Source organism: Phycodurus eques, chromosome 1 (assembly GCF_024500275.1).
Source record: "Phycodurus eques isolate BA_2022a chromosome 1, UOR_Pequ_1.1, whole genome shotgun sequence".
NCBI classification, from domain to species: domain Eukaryota; kingdom Metazoa; phylum Chordata; class Actinopteri; order Syngnathiformes; family Syngnathidae; genus Phycodurus; species Phycodurus eques.
In genome coordinates this window covers 36700123-36715851 of record NC_084525.1, presented here as the reverse complement: position 1 = coordinate 36715851, position 15729 = coordinate 36700123, and the positions used below count along the sequence as shown (strand labels likewise).

Genomic DNA, 15729 nt, shown 5'->3' with positions numbered 1-15729 from the left:
CTACATTGTAATTACCCATGTGTCGGATATGCTGCCCGACAGTCTTTCCCTTTACAAGCGAGGTGACTCGGAGGCTGTTGTCCCAGTGGCCACCACTGAAGAGTAACTTTCCATCGTGCGAGATCACAAACAGCCCCGTTGTTACCTCCACACCGGGAGCAAAAGGTCCTGACAGAAAACGCTGCGTCCTGCAGGCAAGGGATAGTACATGGGCTTGGTGAGAGAAGTATTTGCCTCGAGTGTCAAATGGACCCTTTAGATGCATGCGAGCTTGCAACGGGTACAGTATTCTCACTTGGTATTGGACACTGTGGGGTCCTTAATGAAGGTGAAGTAGTTGGAGATATTCTTGTTGTAAGGCAGCCATCCATGGGTCCCAAACAAACAGTTTTGACTTACTGTCACCTTACAAAAACATGCACAGGGAAGATTTCACAGTCTGCAGTGAAATAATTCAAAACAATTCTGAAATATTTTGGTCTAACAAGAATCATTTTCCAATCTAATGTGGCATTAGAGAAGCAGCAGGCTGCAACGCTAACCATAGTGTCAGGACTCCCTTGACTGATGAAGGAATGGGACTGATTCTTTGGAACAATAGCTTTAACCAGTGGTATGTTGTCACTGATGCCCTGCAACAACATAGGGGAAATATCAATATCAAATGAGACAAGTCGCATGTAACACTCAATATTACATGAAGAAGATGGCAGAAAGATCAAACCTCCACAAAGAAAGACTTAAGGTTGTTGAGGTGTTCAAACATGACCAGAGGACAGGAGTCCTGCAGTGCCTTCCTCTTCTCAACTTCCTCCTGTGAAAGACGAATTGGATGGGGCTCCTAGTCTCCCACGCACACGTAGACAAATGCAGTGAAAATTAAATTCATGTGCTGACTCTTTATTACAGAAAAGCTATCATGTATCTACGGCACTGTTTCCCAACCTTTATTGACACAAGGCATCTATTTTGCATGCTAAAAATCTCACCGCACCAAACAAAAATACTGAACTAATGACGATCTTTATCTCAATTTACTCACAAATTCACTTACTCTGTCTAAAATCTTGGCCTGTTTAATTAAACACAAAGTTGATATACAATTCCAATGAAGTTGGGACGTTGTGTTAAACATAAATAAAACAGAATACAATGATTTGCAAATCATGTTTGACCTATATTTAATTGAATATACTACAAAGACAAGATATTTAATGTTCAAACTGATAAACGTTATTGTTTTTAGCAAATAATCATTAACTTAGAATTTTATGGCTGCAACACGTTCCAAAAAAGCCATTGAGCTACACGGATACAGTAACATGGAAGCACCACAACGGAAGCCGAAAAGGAGCCATCACTGGAGAAGGCTCCTGTGGAACAGTGACAGATTTAATGGGAGAAAGTTGATCCAACACAGTGTGAAGCTAGAGTGGCTAGGTAGCCAGCGGGCTAAGTAGCAACAGGCTGGCTGGGAAGGTGGTAGCTTGGTCCGCGAGGAATTATGGCACCGACAAGCGAAAAACAGCACCGGGATTCTACCTGTGACCAAGGTCTGGTGAGGGATCCTGGTTAAAGTAAGCCATTTTACAAACCAAAAATAAAAGAATTTCTGTATGGAGACATGGCAGGTAAAATGCGTCTGTAAAAACGTGCCACCGTCCTCTCTTACGAGTTCAATAGATCGTTTTCAAATCATCAAACTGGATTTTTCATTTGTTGGACTATTATTTTGGAATAGTCATTCGTTACTCTCAATACGAACAGCGAGTTGTTTTAGGCTGTGAGTCTGACCACTAGGGGCTACAGAAGTTTTTTTGTACCTTCTGTCATCTAACGAAAGTGCATTTAATTGTTGAGCTGCTGACAGATGAACACAGGCACATTTGTAATAATCAAACAAATTAAGTGAAATTAGATAATTTCCCACAGCACCAGTGATGACCTCTTACACAACACTAGGGTGCCATGGCATCCCGGTTGGGAGTCACTGATCTAGGGTGTTTCTGCACCTTGAGTAACTGGCAGGGTGTCTGCCCAAAGTTGCTGATCATGCCTTCCAGGGCCTTTCGTTCCTTTCCATCAGTGATTGCATCAAGATCGACTGCCCCTGCAAAGCCAAGTTGGCATAAAATAGTGAGACTGCAGTGTATTTCTCTATGGTCTACTTACATGATAACAAAAATCAACTGTGATGACCGCTCAGGATGCTTTACCCTCGTATGTGCAGTAGTAGAAAACATTGAGGGCCTCCACTGCGGCAGGACCCCTTTGCTTGTATCCGAAGATCAGATCAATCCACTCATTAAGGTGCGCTGACACGTATTCAGACTCCTGTGACACAGACACACGTCATAAAAGCCTTGAAATAATTTTGTAATACAATAGCACAAGATGCAATTCCATTTGTCATACTTTTACGACAAAATGATAAATAAAAATGACTTGCACATGAACTAGAACAAAAGCTCACCAGGGCTTTGCGGTGTTTATAGATGAAGTCCTCTGGGGACTTGGCCCATTTGGGCAGAATTACATCATTTACTTTTTCTTTGGTTATCTGCCGGCGACCGAGGTCAAAGTCTGAGTGACAGGTGGGAACAAAGGAGTTTAACTTACATTATTTTATTGTAGCCATGTGTATCACAAATTTGATTGAGTCCATAGATAGCCTCACCATTGTGGTTTTCAAGAAACTCTGGGAAGTAGAAAAACTCAGGGATGAGCTCCTTGACGTCATTGGGGTTGTCCATGAGAGTCAGCCATGTTGCTGGAATGGAGTGGAACTGCCGGTCGGCACAGTCAAACCTGAAACAGTCAGAAAGAAGATGATATACACTGGTAGAAACACGTCAACTACAGATGCTGGATCTTACGATACTAGTATCATGCTGACAATTGAGAGGACCCGCTTACCGTCCACTCTGCAGTTGGATGTGCAGGGAGGTGAAGGGCTCAACTCTAATCAGGTAGTGTATCACCCCTGCGGCGCTCGAATAGTGGGTGCCATAATGGAACTTGTCGATGGTTCCTGTTGGGTCCTCAAAACTTTCATACCTGACAGACACGAGGAAAACTTCAAAGTGAGTCAAACGGATTGGGTTTCAATGTACAGTTGCAAGAAAATGTACTGGAATTACCCGAAAAAGTGCTGCAATTACCTGGATTTCTGCATTAATTGATCCTAAAATGTGATCTAATTTTAGGCAAACACAGTCTGCATAAACCAGTGGTGTCCAAACTATGGCCCGGGGGCCATTTGCAGCCCACGATCCATTTTTTTTGTGGCCCACGGCATATATCCATCCATTTTCCGAGCCGCTTCTCCTCACTAGGGTCACGGACGTGCTGGAGCCTATCCCAGCTATCATCGGGCAGGAGGTGGGGTACACCCTGAACTGGTTGCCAGCCAATCGCAGGGCACATACAAACAAACAACCATTCGCACTCACATTCACACCTACGGGCAATTTTAGAGTCTCCAATTCATGCATGTTTTTGGGATGTGGGAGGAAACCGGAGTGCCCGGAGAAAACCTACGCAGGCACGAGGAGAACATGCAAACTCCACACAGGCGGGGCCGGGGATTGAACCCCGGTCCTCAGAACTGTGAGGCTGACGCTCTAACCAGTCGTCCACCGTGCCGCCCCACGGCATATACTAAAAATACAATTTGACACAGCATGCAACGTTATTGAAAATAAAAAGGTCGGGGGGCAGCATGCAAAGTGTGGGTTTCAAAAGTGGGTGTGCTCCCACACACTCTCAATCCTTATGGGGTGCGACACACCCAAAAACTAATACTACTAATACATTGGTTTTATATACAGCTTTTCTAGATATGCAAAGATACAAATACACTATTTACAACTAAATAAATAATATAAACACGTTTGTCTTCATAATGCCCTATGATTGACTTTCTGCTCTGTGTCAAGGTCCAGTTTTTGAAAGTATCACAATTATGCTCCTCAAGTAACTGCTTTCAAAATTTTCAGCTGAGCAATTTAATTTTGTTTTACTTCTGAATGTGTCGATGTGATTCAGAGGTCTGAACTTTTAGCGATTGTATATATGCACGCCCTGAACAGCAAGCCTGTATAGGCATTTGATGCTGTATATACAACATATTGTACTTGATCACATTTCTTAAAACATAAAAAGATAGATTAAGAAGGTTGTTAAAGCGAGAGGATGCTGGCGAGAATTTTAGGGAAAGCGTGGATATTTGCAAGGAAGCTGCCAGCTCCATTCATTTTTTAACATACAGAGCGAGGGATCTACCTTGCATACATTCTGGTCACAAGCAATGCTTTTTCATCGACAGGCACATTATACATTGTGAATATAGTTTAGCATTGATGTTAAACAACATTTGATACTTTATGTACTATTTATATGGCTTGAGCAGAGGCAACGCGGCGGCACAGCTCGCAAACTAATACTGTACACTGTAGATACTCTATTCAGTCATTCATTTATCTTCCGTGCTGCTTCTCCTCACTCACAAGGGTCGCGGGGGTGCTGGAGCCTATCCCAACTATCTACGGGCGAGAGGCGGGGTAAACCCTGCACTGGTCGCCAGCCAATCGCAGGGCACATATGAACAAACAACCATTCGCACTCACATTCACACCAACTGACAATTTAGAGTCTTCAATTAACCTACCATGCATGTTCTTGGGATGTGGGAGGAAACCACACATAGGCACGAGGAGAACATGCAAATTTGCAGATTTGAACCCAAGTCCTCAAAACTGTGATGCGGATGTGCTAACCAGTCACCGCCGTGCCACATTCTCTCTCTCTCTCTCTCTCTCTCTCTCTCTCTCTCTCTCTATCTATCTATCTATCTATAGCCTTCGGACTAACGCAGGTCAGCAACTGTATCGAGTTCTCATTAGTTAATATAATAAATGACATTACAGGGGGCTATATATATATATATACATATATACATATATATATATATCCTCCCCCACTAGCCCCACGCTAGTGGGACTCCCGGTTGGCTCGGGGCGTAGGGGCGCTGCCTCCTCGCCTATATATATATATATATATATATATATATATATATATATATATATATATATATATATATATAAATATATATATATATATAAATATATATATATATATATATAAATATATATATATGAGTACACATAGTTGAGACATACTTTTCTCTAACAGCCTTAGCATTCCGTTTGTTCTGTACTGCCACTGGCTTTGACAAATCCCTGAATACCAGAGGATCCAAAAGGTCCAGCTCCTCAGAGGTGTAGTCTGCCAGAACCCAGGGAAACTATTAACAAAGGTACAAGTGTGGTAAACCATCTAGCAGATTCTTCACTGGTCATGTATTCAGTCAGGGAACATACCACTGGATACTGAGCCAGGTCGTTGTATGTTCTTCCAGCAATTGTGTTGAGTTGCATCAGGTAGTCAAAGTTGGAAATCTCCCGGTTGACCCATTTCTGTGGAAAATTTGACCCAAAAAGCAGATGACATACTTGGCAGCTCTAAACCAGGTCACTTTCTACATAGAGATGAAGTAGTCTAATTTTAAACCTTGAAGTAGTTCCAGTGTAATGTCATTTATTATATTAACTAATGAGAACTCGATAGAGTTGCTGACCTGCGTTAGTCCGGAGGCTTTAAGGAGCTCTTGCGGAGAACGTGTTCCATACAGACTGAGGGATCGCAATAGCAACATGCGATCATACACCTTATTTCTTGCCTGTAAATTGGAGAAAAGAGCAAATACTGAATTGCTACTTATAAGGAAAGTGAAACTCTGACATGTTCAAGGAAGCAGATAGGTCATCACCTCTTTCTTGAAGTTGAGAAAGTAGTTGGTTTGGTCAATAAGGAAGATCTCCAGAGCAGAGCGTCGCAGATTATATCGCCGTAGGTGGACCTCACGGATCTGACTCAGGGGCCATTTAAAGTCATGCCCCACCCCTTCAGTAAATATGGAAGTAAATTCATGATTGGTGTTAAATAATGTAATATTGCAACTATTTAAATAATAATAAATATATATATATATATTTTTATTAACGATGACCTCCGCCATATTTTCAATCCTCATTTCTTGGTTTGCAGGTAAGGCAGGGTTACCCAAAAACACCTATTCCACATGAAACTTGAGAAGGAAGAAGTTGTTTTTGGTGGTTCTGTGGTTCGTTTTCTGTCTTTTTTTTTGCCTTTTCATTAATTCTCTATGCATCATTCTCTATGCATTAATATGAGTGAAATATTTTAGGCATTTGAAGATGTACAAGTTGGTGCCAATTCAAATAAGGATTGTTCAGCCTTATTCAGAGGGCTGTGATCCACAAGCTAAAATTGTAACACAACAACACAAACAAACACACCTTCGTCCTTCTCCTGGCTGCTGTCGTAGAAATAGATGTGTTGGGTCGTGAGTTCCAGGCGGCCGGGTACCACGTCGACCACTGTCACCAGCTGACAGTCTTCCCATAGAATCAGTTTCTCCTTTTGACCTGCCTCCTCTGCTTCAATCCTGTAGGACAACATGGAAAACATTATGGAACTGCTAACACAACTTTAGGCTTATGATGACCAACTATGCTTCAGTGATATCAATTGCGGGAATTATTCACTGGTTGTTTGCTGCCGCCAGGTCGTCCTCCGGCAGCTCTAAAATGTCATCTTCCAAGTTGGTGACTTTGACCTGCTTTACAGCCTCCAGCAGCAGAGATTCCGGGTTGACAAACTGCTGATGAACACCTGAACATAGTAACGGATGTTAAAATAATAATACATTTTGACATTGTGATTTTGTCTCCTACCAAGGTTGTCTCGCAGGGCACTGGCCTCCCTGTAAGGGTCAAAGTTGTAATTACGGATCAACTTCAGCCTCATGCGGGAAAAGTTCTCAGCGCTGGACAGCTTCCAGTGCATCTTCTGTTGCTGCCTGTTACACAGAAGTAAAAGTTTCCTTCAGCAAGATGCTGTGTCATCAGTGTTAATGAGCATTCAACTTTTCTTCAATGGTAACATAGGATGCCATCATCATCAGTGATGCGCTTTTAGCTTTGGAGGTGGAACTGTGCTATGCAGTAGAACTTGTAAAGTTGTACAATTCACTGAATTAAGAATGTGCCCAAGATATTGGAGAAAAATATGCGTTTTAATGGTCATGCATGACATCAGTCATGAGCAGTCAGCATATCGTGCAAGCAAGAATCAAATGAATAATTGTGGATGTGCATTTGGGTTTTTCTTTAGAAATTTTTCAAATCATATTAAAAAAGAGGACCGCTATTACAGATGACGTCAGACTCTAGATTGTGGTTGGCTATTTCTAAATACAAGAAATGCAAACTCATATCACTACCTTTCAGCCCAGGGACCCCTCTCACAAAAAAGGCCTCGCCGGGCTGCCTTCCACTGCCTGAGAGAGGCGCTGTTCTGGCTATGCTGTTGCTTTAACATGCTGTTGTACCTCAGGTTCTCCTGACGACTTTGACGGGAGAAGGGCTCGACAAAATGTTCCTGAAGTAAAATGGGAATGGGTGAAATATCAGTACTGGGAAATTATTGCGTTACGTTAGAATCCAACTGAAGGAATCCAAATAACCTGAAAGCAGATCTTGCTCTCCCCCCTTTCTCGCTCTCTCCTATGTAGGCTGACCATGAAGGCCTCAAAGCACTCCTTCCAAAAGAGTGCCATGCTCTCATGGCCCTGACTAAAGGTTTCGATTTCATATTGCTTCATATACGGAATGATCTGAAAATAAATGAGAGACTTCAATAATACTCTCATCTCATCATCTCAAACATGTCATGGGATATTTCAGTCTCATACATATTTATCCAGATAGACACGCCACTCGGGTGAGTTGCAGTATACTTGAAAGTCCTCAAAGAAAGATGGGCTGCCATTGGTATCAGGAAGTTGGGGCAAGTGCAGCTCCATATAGAGGAGGCAGTGAACTTTGGAGAGGAGTGTTCGCAATAGAGGAACAAGAAATGAGTACGTTTCCTCTGTCTTATCCAGGACAGAGCGCCGCAGGATGCACTCAACCTTTCCCAGGAGGTAGCAGGCCTCATCCTGGCTAGACATTTCCTTCATTTGCAGAATAAAATTGAGCTTGGCGGTGGCTATTGCACACACCTGTGATGTCAGAAAAATACAATTGTTTTTATGACAGAAGTTGGCTCTTGCAATTATTGAGAAAAAAAAGGACAATATTTCACCTCTGGGTCCTCTTGCGCCATGAAGCCTAGCAACAATCTCAGTCCAACTTGGGACAGCAGGAACCACTGGGTGCCAGCAGAGTACCATACCATGAGACAGTCCATCAGTGTCACAGTCTCCTCCAGCACCTTCTCTGTCCACAGTGCTGGGTTGATCAGGCCCTCAGCTTGGAGGAAATCTTGTACCATGTGAAGTAGACGGACCGCATTCTCCGTGTGTTGTGGCAATGTAGCAGCAGATGCCTCACGGTTGTCAGTCACGGCGCATTCCAACATACGTTCCAAGAGACTAGAAAGAGGGTGCAGAGAAAGGAGGGTACACTGTTACCAAACCTGTCTATGAAAGCATTTAACCATCTCCTTTTGCACAGCACATGCAGCACAGTCAGCAGTCTGGTAGAAGACAGACCTGAGTTTGATATGGTCAACAGGATGCAGTAATTCGTTAGCCGTTCCCAGTTTGGTGAGAGCTGAAAAGACTTGGCCGCGCTCCAGCCAAGCCGAATCATCAGAACCTTCAACTCCACTCCACATTACACAAAGCACTATCTCCAACAACATGCTGGACAATTCCTCCTCGGCCCGCTAGAAGGTGATGACAGAGACAGTTAAATACATTTATAGGAATCGTTTTTTTTTCAAGACAATTTAAACTTTCAAGTAAACTTTCCATCTCACCTCAGTATTACTGAAGGACTCCCCCAAAGAGAGGTTGTCACTGAAGGGGAAGGTGTCTTCTGTTAATGTAGTAGTCTTATCTAAACCTCCGGAGTTTCCTGGAAAGGGCTTTGTTGCCTCTAGTGGAGAGGGTGTGCTGGGCATACTGCCAGGTGTCTGGCTGCCACTCTCCAAGCCCTCGTAGGCCTGCAGGTGAGACAGGTCAAGAGTCAAGCCCCCAGATTTCCCCACTAGCCAGGGCTTGACTTGGATTTGTGGCTCAGAAGAAGCAGAAGATGACGGAGTGTCCAGTAGCGAGATGACATCACTGTTCTCCAAGCTGTTGATAGAGCGAGTGTCGCCCATACTGAGCCAGTCCTCCTCGAGGCGGTCCAAGCGGCCAGCACTGCCTGCCCTTGTTCTACGGGGTAGCGGCAGTTCCAGGTGGTTATTATTGCTTCCGCTGGGTTGGTTCAAGTCCAGGCTGCAGGTGCTGACAGTGTCGGCATTTCGCGATGGCAATGAGCCTACACCCCGCAGATAGAGACGTACCAAGGTATCCTGCCAACACTGCTGCTTTGAAATCTGGGAAGCAGCATCTTGTTGGGACTGGAGGAGCTGGTACACCTAAACATAAAAGGGATATTGAAACGCCTTAGGCGTGGTAGACACACAAGGATTTTTCAAATCTTAAAAGATTATTTATCTTTGAAAGACCCCACACATGAAGATAAAAAATACAAAATCACGCATTTAACAGTTTTGGTCGTACTGTGTGTAGTGTGCTACGATCATTTCAACATGCAAAACTATACACAAAAATCCTGTTCCACCACGATCTAAGCTTCAGTCCTTCAAGACAGAAATCTCGTGTGATCAAACGTGATCTAACAAAAACTAAGAAGAAGGACACTACCGGATATGTTGCGCCGAGTGTTGCCAAGGGGAGTGTCGTAGAATGGTGATGTAATCAACAAAGACCTGTTTTGACAAATACCTCTTGCCGTCTGGTGAACCCACTTATGCAAAATACGACATCGGGTAGGACATGTTTGTTTTTATTTACGGCCGCTTCATTGCTCCTGAGTCAAACACTTCTTGATTGGCTACATTCCGTTTCACGTCACAAATCATGGAGTCATGACCTGGGACGTTGGCTACACAAAAAGATTTTTGGTCGGAAATATTGAATACGTTTAATATTTAAGATTGTTGTCCCGACCTGTTTCGGACCCTGTTATCGGGACAAATTCATGCTTAACACACATCTGACCACCAGATAATATCTTTATGCGTGTGGCAGGCCTGAGAAACATGAGGGTGAGAGTTTTACTCTTCGGGGTAGATTTTCCATGTAAATTTTTTTTATTGTCATATGTCGGGTCTCGCAAATAAAAAAAAAATGTTTTAAGATGTTAAAAATATTTATATGTCCACGAGGCTTGGGTAAGATGTCTGATGCATTTGTCCAACATGTCTTGCTATGATAAAGAATTGAGGTTCAGAAAGAGCTAATAGCTTGAGTAATTCATGCTTCCTCACCCTCTTGCAGACGATGAGCCGTGCGCTGGGTCCAGTTCGATGAGTGAGCTGAACTAGTGCCATCAGATCCTTGTAGTTCACCACTTGATCTTTATATTATAAGCAACCCATGTAAATTACACTATATTCCCTCCGTGTGGTACGTGAATTAAAATTATTGTGAAAGAAAAGCTGACCTGTGTGGAGAACCTGATTGAGGAGACAACGAATAAGTGTTGGTGTGATGTGAAAATCGGGCAAGAGTAGTGACAGGCCATTGTAACCGGCCTCCCTCAGCCTCAAACGCTGCTTGTTTTTCTCATAGATCCGGTCACATCGCAACATGCGCTCAAACAGCTGTGCAGAGGCAGGTAAAAAAATTCTGTCAATTCTACACATTCTGATATGAATGGTGGTAATTTTGTTTTTCCAGGTGGAGTTAGCTGTAACCCACCTTGAAGACAAGTTCTCTAAGGCGGTCGGAGTGTTTGTTGTTGAGCAGAAGAGCGTAGCAGGAGTCAGCTGCTCCGGGCTCAAAGAGGAGCAGAAAGAGTTGGTCCCTGGATGGGCTGCTCTGAAGGAGGCTGAGTAACATCTCTAATAGCCCACAAATCTTCAACACACAAAAATATCTTTAAAATTAGTAAGTGATAAGAGAATAGCTCTGCCATGTTTTATTCTTTGACATATTTCTATAACAATGTAAAAAAAAAAAAACACACACACATCCATTAACTAAACTTATCAGTGTGAATCTCTAAGTGATATTTGTTGTATGCGTTAATTGGTGTAAATATTTGAAGGGTGGCTGTGTAGTGTACTGTGTCATTGTATGGGATGTGTTACAATCAGAGACAGACATACAGTATATATAGTAGTAGCCTGAAAGATACACAGTAGACTGAATTTTACTACCTGTCCCTGTCTTTATACTTACTGAGAAGAAAACGCCTCCAAATATTGAGGCAGAAAAGAGAGCAAAAGGATACCCGACGTGAAATGAGCCGTTAACTTCCTGTACAGGCACAGCTGCAGGACTTCCCATTGGGAACCAGTCAATTATGTAAAGAAACGTCATCATATTAACTTAGCCAAGCTTATGTTTGCATTACAATTTGTTTATTATTATTTTATTATTATGTTTATTATTAAATGGTAAGTATTTTTGACACTTTGTGTGAGGTGGGGAACAGGCCAATGAACAAACTAGTTAATGCTTGTGCAGTTCTGGAAAAGGAGCTGTTTGTGAAATGTGTTTATTAGTTTTGTGAATATTTATATGTTTCATAAATATTCATGTTTCATAAATATTTATATTCATGAAACATTATATTTACCGGTACATAGCTTTCATACACTGTATATGTATTATATTTAGATGTTTAATAAAATAATTAATGAATTTTAATGGAAAAATTCAAAAATATCCATGAGTTGGGCATCAATGATGCCAAACTGTTGGTCATTGATGGAGGACTGCGCAACACTTCATTCCATAATGAGTTTTATAATATACTTTCCATGTATATATAATATACATATATATGTTTGTATATACTAGGGCTGCACAATATATCGTTTGAGCAACGTCATGGCAATGTACCCGGTACGTGAGCACAATTGTCACATTGCAGGGTCCTGTGCAATTTTGGTGTATTGCTATGCAGTCAGTCAACTGTAATATTAAGAAGTGATCAGCAGAAGGACCTGGTTGGACATGCTCATAAAATGAGCACCGATGTTACGGTAAATTATAACCTATCAAACGACACACACGAATAGGCCCAGAGTGTTATATACTTATTTTTTTGTATGATATCTATTAATGAGGACACAGGAAACAATTACACACATTGCATTTACTGTATTTCTCTTCAGAATGTGACGAAGAAATACATGTCGCAATAGATTACAATTGGGGGGAGGGAGGAGAGCAACGGCATTATTGAAGGGACAAACTTCAGGTGTCCACAATAATGTGTTCTGCTTAAACTAATGCATTCACATATAGAAATACTTATGCATTTGTTAAAACATAGGTGTAAAATAACAGCTTGATTAAAAACAAATGACTGGTGTTAGGTATGTGCTAATGACAGTACAGTACAGTATAAGTGGGCATGAAATCAATTATTTTAACTAAATGTTTCAACTCCCACCTCTGACAGAACTTTGCTCATGTTCCGGGGGTGGATGAGATTCGCATGGAGTTCCTCAAGGCTCTGGATGTTGTAGGGCTGTCCTGGTTGACACGCCTCTGCAACATCGCATGGACATCGGGGACAATGCCTCTGGATTGGCAGATTGGGGTGGTGATCCCCCTTTTTAAGAAAGGGGAGCGGAGGGTGTGTTCCAACTACAGGGGGATCACACTCCTCAGCCTCCCTGGTAAGGTCTATTCAGGGGTGCTGGAGAGGAGGGTCCGTCGGGAAGTTGAATCTCAGATTCAGGAGGAGCAGTGTGGTTTTCGTCCTGGCCGTGGAACAGTGGACCAGCTCTACAGGGTCCTTGAGGGTGCATGGGAGTTCGCCCAACCAGTCTACATGTGTTTTGTGGACATGGAGAAGGCGTTTGACCGTGTCCCTTGGGGGGTCCTGTGGGGGGTGCTTCGGGAGTATGGGGTACCGAACCCCCTGATACGGGCTGTTCGGTCCCTGTACGACGGAGTCAGAGTTTGGTCTGCATATCCGGCAGTTAAGTCGGACTCATTTCCGGTGAGGGTTGGACTCCGCCAAGGCTGCCCTTTGTCACCGATTCTGTTCATAACTTTTATGGACAGAATTTCTAGGCTCAGCCGAGGCGTAGAGGGGTTCCGGTTTTGTAGACTCAGTATTGCATGCCTGCTTTTTGCAGATGCTGTGGTTCTGTTGACTTCATCAAGCCGTGACCTCCAACTCTCACTGCAGAAGTTCGCAGCTGAGTGTGAAGCGGCTGGGATGAGAATCAGCACCTCCAAATCTGAGACGATGGTCCTCAGTCGGAAAACAGTGGCGTGCCCTCTCCGGGTCGGGGATGAGATCCTGTCCCAAGTGGAGGAGTTCAAGTATCTTGGGGTCTTGTACACAAGTGAGGGAAGAATGGAACGGGAGATCGACAGGCGGATCGGTGCAGCGTCTGCAGTGATGCAAACTTTGTATCGATCCGTTGTGGTGAAAAGGAGCTAAGCTGAAAGGCGAAGCTCCCGATTTACCGGTCGATCTACATTCCTACCCTCACCTATGGTCACAAGCTGTGGGTCGTGACCGAAAGAACAAGATCCCGGATACAAGCGGCCGAAATGAGTTTCCTCCGCAGGGTGTCCGGGCTCTCCCTTAGAGATAGGGGGAGAAGCTCGGTCATCCGGGAGGATCTCAAGAGTAGATCCACTGCTCCTCCACATCGAGAGGCCCCAGATGAGGTGGCTGGGGCATCTGATTCGGATGCCTCCTGGACGCCTCCCTGGTGAGGTGTTCCGGGCACGTCCCACCGGGAGGAGACCCCAGGGACGACCCAGGACACACTGGAGAGACTACATCCTTCAGCTGGCCTGGTAACGCCTCGGGATCCCCCCAGAAGAGATGGATGAAGTGGCTGGGGAGAGTGAAGTCTGGGCATCCCTGCTAAAGCTACTGCCCCCGCGACCCGACCTCGGATAAGCGGTAGAAAATGGATGGATTGATGGAAATGTCTGGCTGGACTACTGCTCAGTACTACGGTGCATTTAAATAGAGGTCGACTTCACACAAATGACTCCGTATACTTTTGTGCTCTACTGAGCATAGTTTTTCTACAGAGGGAAAAATAAAACATGTGTATTTTATCCTGTATTTGTTAACATCGCATTATATATCGCAGGGTTAAAGAAAATTGCAATGGCATTTCCCCCCAATATCGTGTAACCCCAGTATATACTTTCTAAATCTGGAAAGTATATATAAACCCCAATTCCAATGAAGCTAGGACGTTGTGTAAAGTGTAAATGAAAACAGATCTGCCAATCCTTTTCAACCTATATTCAACTGAATACACTACAAGGACAAGATATTTAACGTTCGAACTGATGAACATTATTGTTTTTTATTTTGGTGCAAATATTCTCTCATGTTGACTTTAATGCCTGCAACACTGCAAAACTGGGACAGGGGCAAAAAAAGATTGGGAAAGTTGAGGAATGCTAAAAAAAACTATTGTTGGGCACAGGTAAATTACACAACATCTCAACTTCATTGGAATTGGGGTTTCTAGTCTAATGTTAAAGTGCTTGCTAAACAATAAATTATTTAAAATGGAACACATGGTCATCTAGTCTCCAGCTCACCCACAACCCGAATGAGGACTAGCCCTATAGAAAATGGATGGATGGATGAAGAACTTCACAGTCACAGTTAATGTTGAATCATTTATGCTTCCTCACCTGATCTTCATCCCCGATGGCAGCAATGTAACCAATAATGCTGTGCATCTCCTCCTGTGACATGCCCTTGCTGATGTAGTACTTGATGAGGTCGTAGAGCGATATCCGGATGTTCAGAATGTCATCGTCACTCAGGCCACTCTCTTTATTACTGGTTTTCCTAACGTGAAAAGCTGAATTTGATGTTCTTCCAGGTAGAACTTGATAGACCATAACGTTGGGGAATTAAATCTCACCCGTAGTAGAGGCGTATGCTGTCCAAAAGGAATTGGACTCCATATTTTTTACGGAACTGCTTCCTGTTGTCTTTAATGACAGTGGTCATATACTGTATATGACCTTCAAAAGAAAAAAACAAAACAAAAGAGCACACAACGTAGAACTACTGAATGTAATGTTAAATGTCCCCAATTTACTACTTTAAATTTCTAAGTTTATTGTTTCTTTCAGTTTTAAGATCTCACCTATACGTAAAGGGAAGTCCCCTTTGTTCCAGATGTTGAAGTTGAACAGTAGATGCGCGTGAAGTTGTTGTAGCAGCCCATGGTTCTTCTCATACGTCACCTGCTCTATCAGCAACTGCACAGCCACGAGCACACTGACATCGACGTGTCCTGTTGGAAGCTGAAAACATAAACCATATTTAGAATATACTATGTATATGAATTCACAACTAACCCTTACCAAAATACTAGATCAAGAACTCACTGGAATGGATGAACAAATGTGTTATCTGCAGCTTTACTATTAAGAGGGTGCAGTGGCTTTGCCAAGAGAAACTTTTTTCCGCATTTTTAATCTGTCTCAATGGAGGCTTTCATTTTGCCATGGTCTAAATGCTGATTCAGATATACTTCTGCAGCATTCCGCTCAAACACCACTTTGTTTATGTGAAGGACTGAGGAAACAAGTATGACAGATGGAAGGAA

At 43.0% G+C, this 15729-nt stretch overlaps 1 protein-coding gene across 5 annotated transcripts in view; it reads right to left on the bottom strand.

Moving 5' to 3' along the window:
* Window positions 1–15729, bottom strand: part of nbeal1 (neurobeachin-like 1) — a 49888-nt gene that overhangs the window by 11418 nt on the left and 22741 nt on the right. For 3 of the 5 annotated variants that reach the window (XM_061690578.1, XM_061690595.1, XM_061690570.1), the window contains 28 exons: window positions 15265–15424; window positions 15037–15139; window positions 14801–14960; window positions 10862–11020; window positions 10605–10764; window positions 10429–10517; window positions 8908–9513; window positions 8639–8814; window positions 8230–8518; window positions 7838–8146; window positions 7610–7759; window positions 7367–7524; window positions 6819–6943; window positions 6630–6756; window positions 6381–6529; window positions 5831–5964; window positions 5639–5740; window positions 5382–5477; window positions 5181–5305; window positions 2917–3057; window positions 2678–2808; window positions 2474–2583; window positions 2217–2334; window positions 2013–2110; window positions 725–841; window positions 543–632; window positions 296–405; window positions 16–188 (listed from right to left, as the gene is read on the bottom strand). In XM_061690578.1, coding sequence (XP_061546562.1) covers window positions 16–188; window positions 296–405; window positions 543–632; window positions 725–841; window positions 2013–2110; window positions 2217–2334; window positions 2474–2583; window positions 2678–2808; window positions 2917–3057; window positions 5181–5305; window positions 5382–5477; window positions 5639–5740; window positions 5831–5964; window positions 6381–6529; window positions 6630–6756; window positions 6819–6943; window positions 7367–7524; window positions 7610–7759; window positions 7838–8146; window positions 8230–8518; window positions 8639–8814; window positions 8908–9513; window positions 10429–10517; window positions 10605–10764; window positions 10862–11020; window positions 14801–14960; window positions 15037–15139; window positions 15265–15424 — 4465 coding nt within the window. The remainder of the gene's footprint in view (window positions 1–15; window positions 189–295; window positions 406–542; window positions 633–724; window positions 842–2012; window positions 2111–2216; window positions 2335–2473; window positions 2584–2677; window positions 2809–2916; window positions 3058–5180; window positions 5306–5381; window positions 5478–5638; window positions 5741–5830; window positions 5965–6380; window positions 6530–6629; window positions 6757–6818; window positions 6944–7366; window positions 7525–7609; window positions 7760–7837; window positions 8147–8229; window positions 8519–8638; window positions 8815–8907; window positions 9514–10428; window positions 10518–10604; window positions 10765–10861; window positions 11021–14800; window positions 14961–15036; window positions 15140–15264; window positions 15425–15729) is intronic. The other 2 variants (XM_061690587.1, XM_061690605.1) reach the window with 1 other exon arrangement.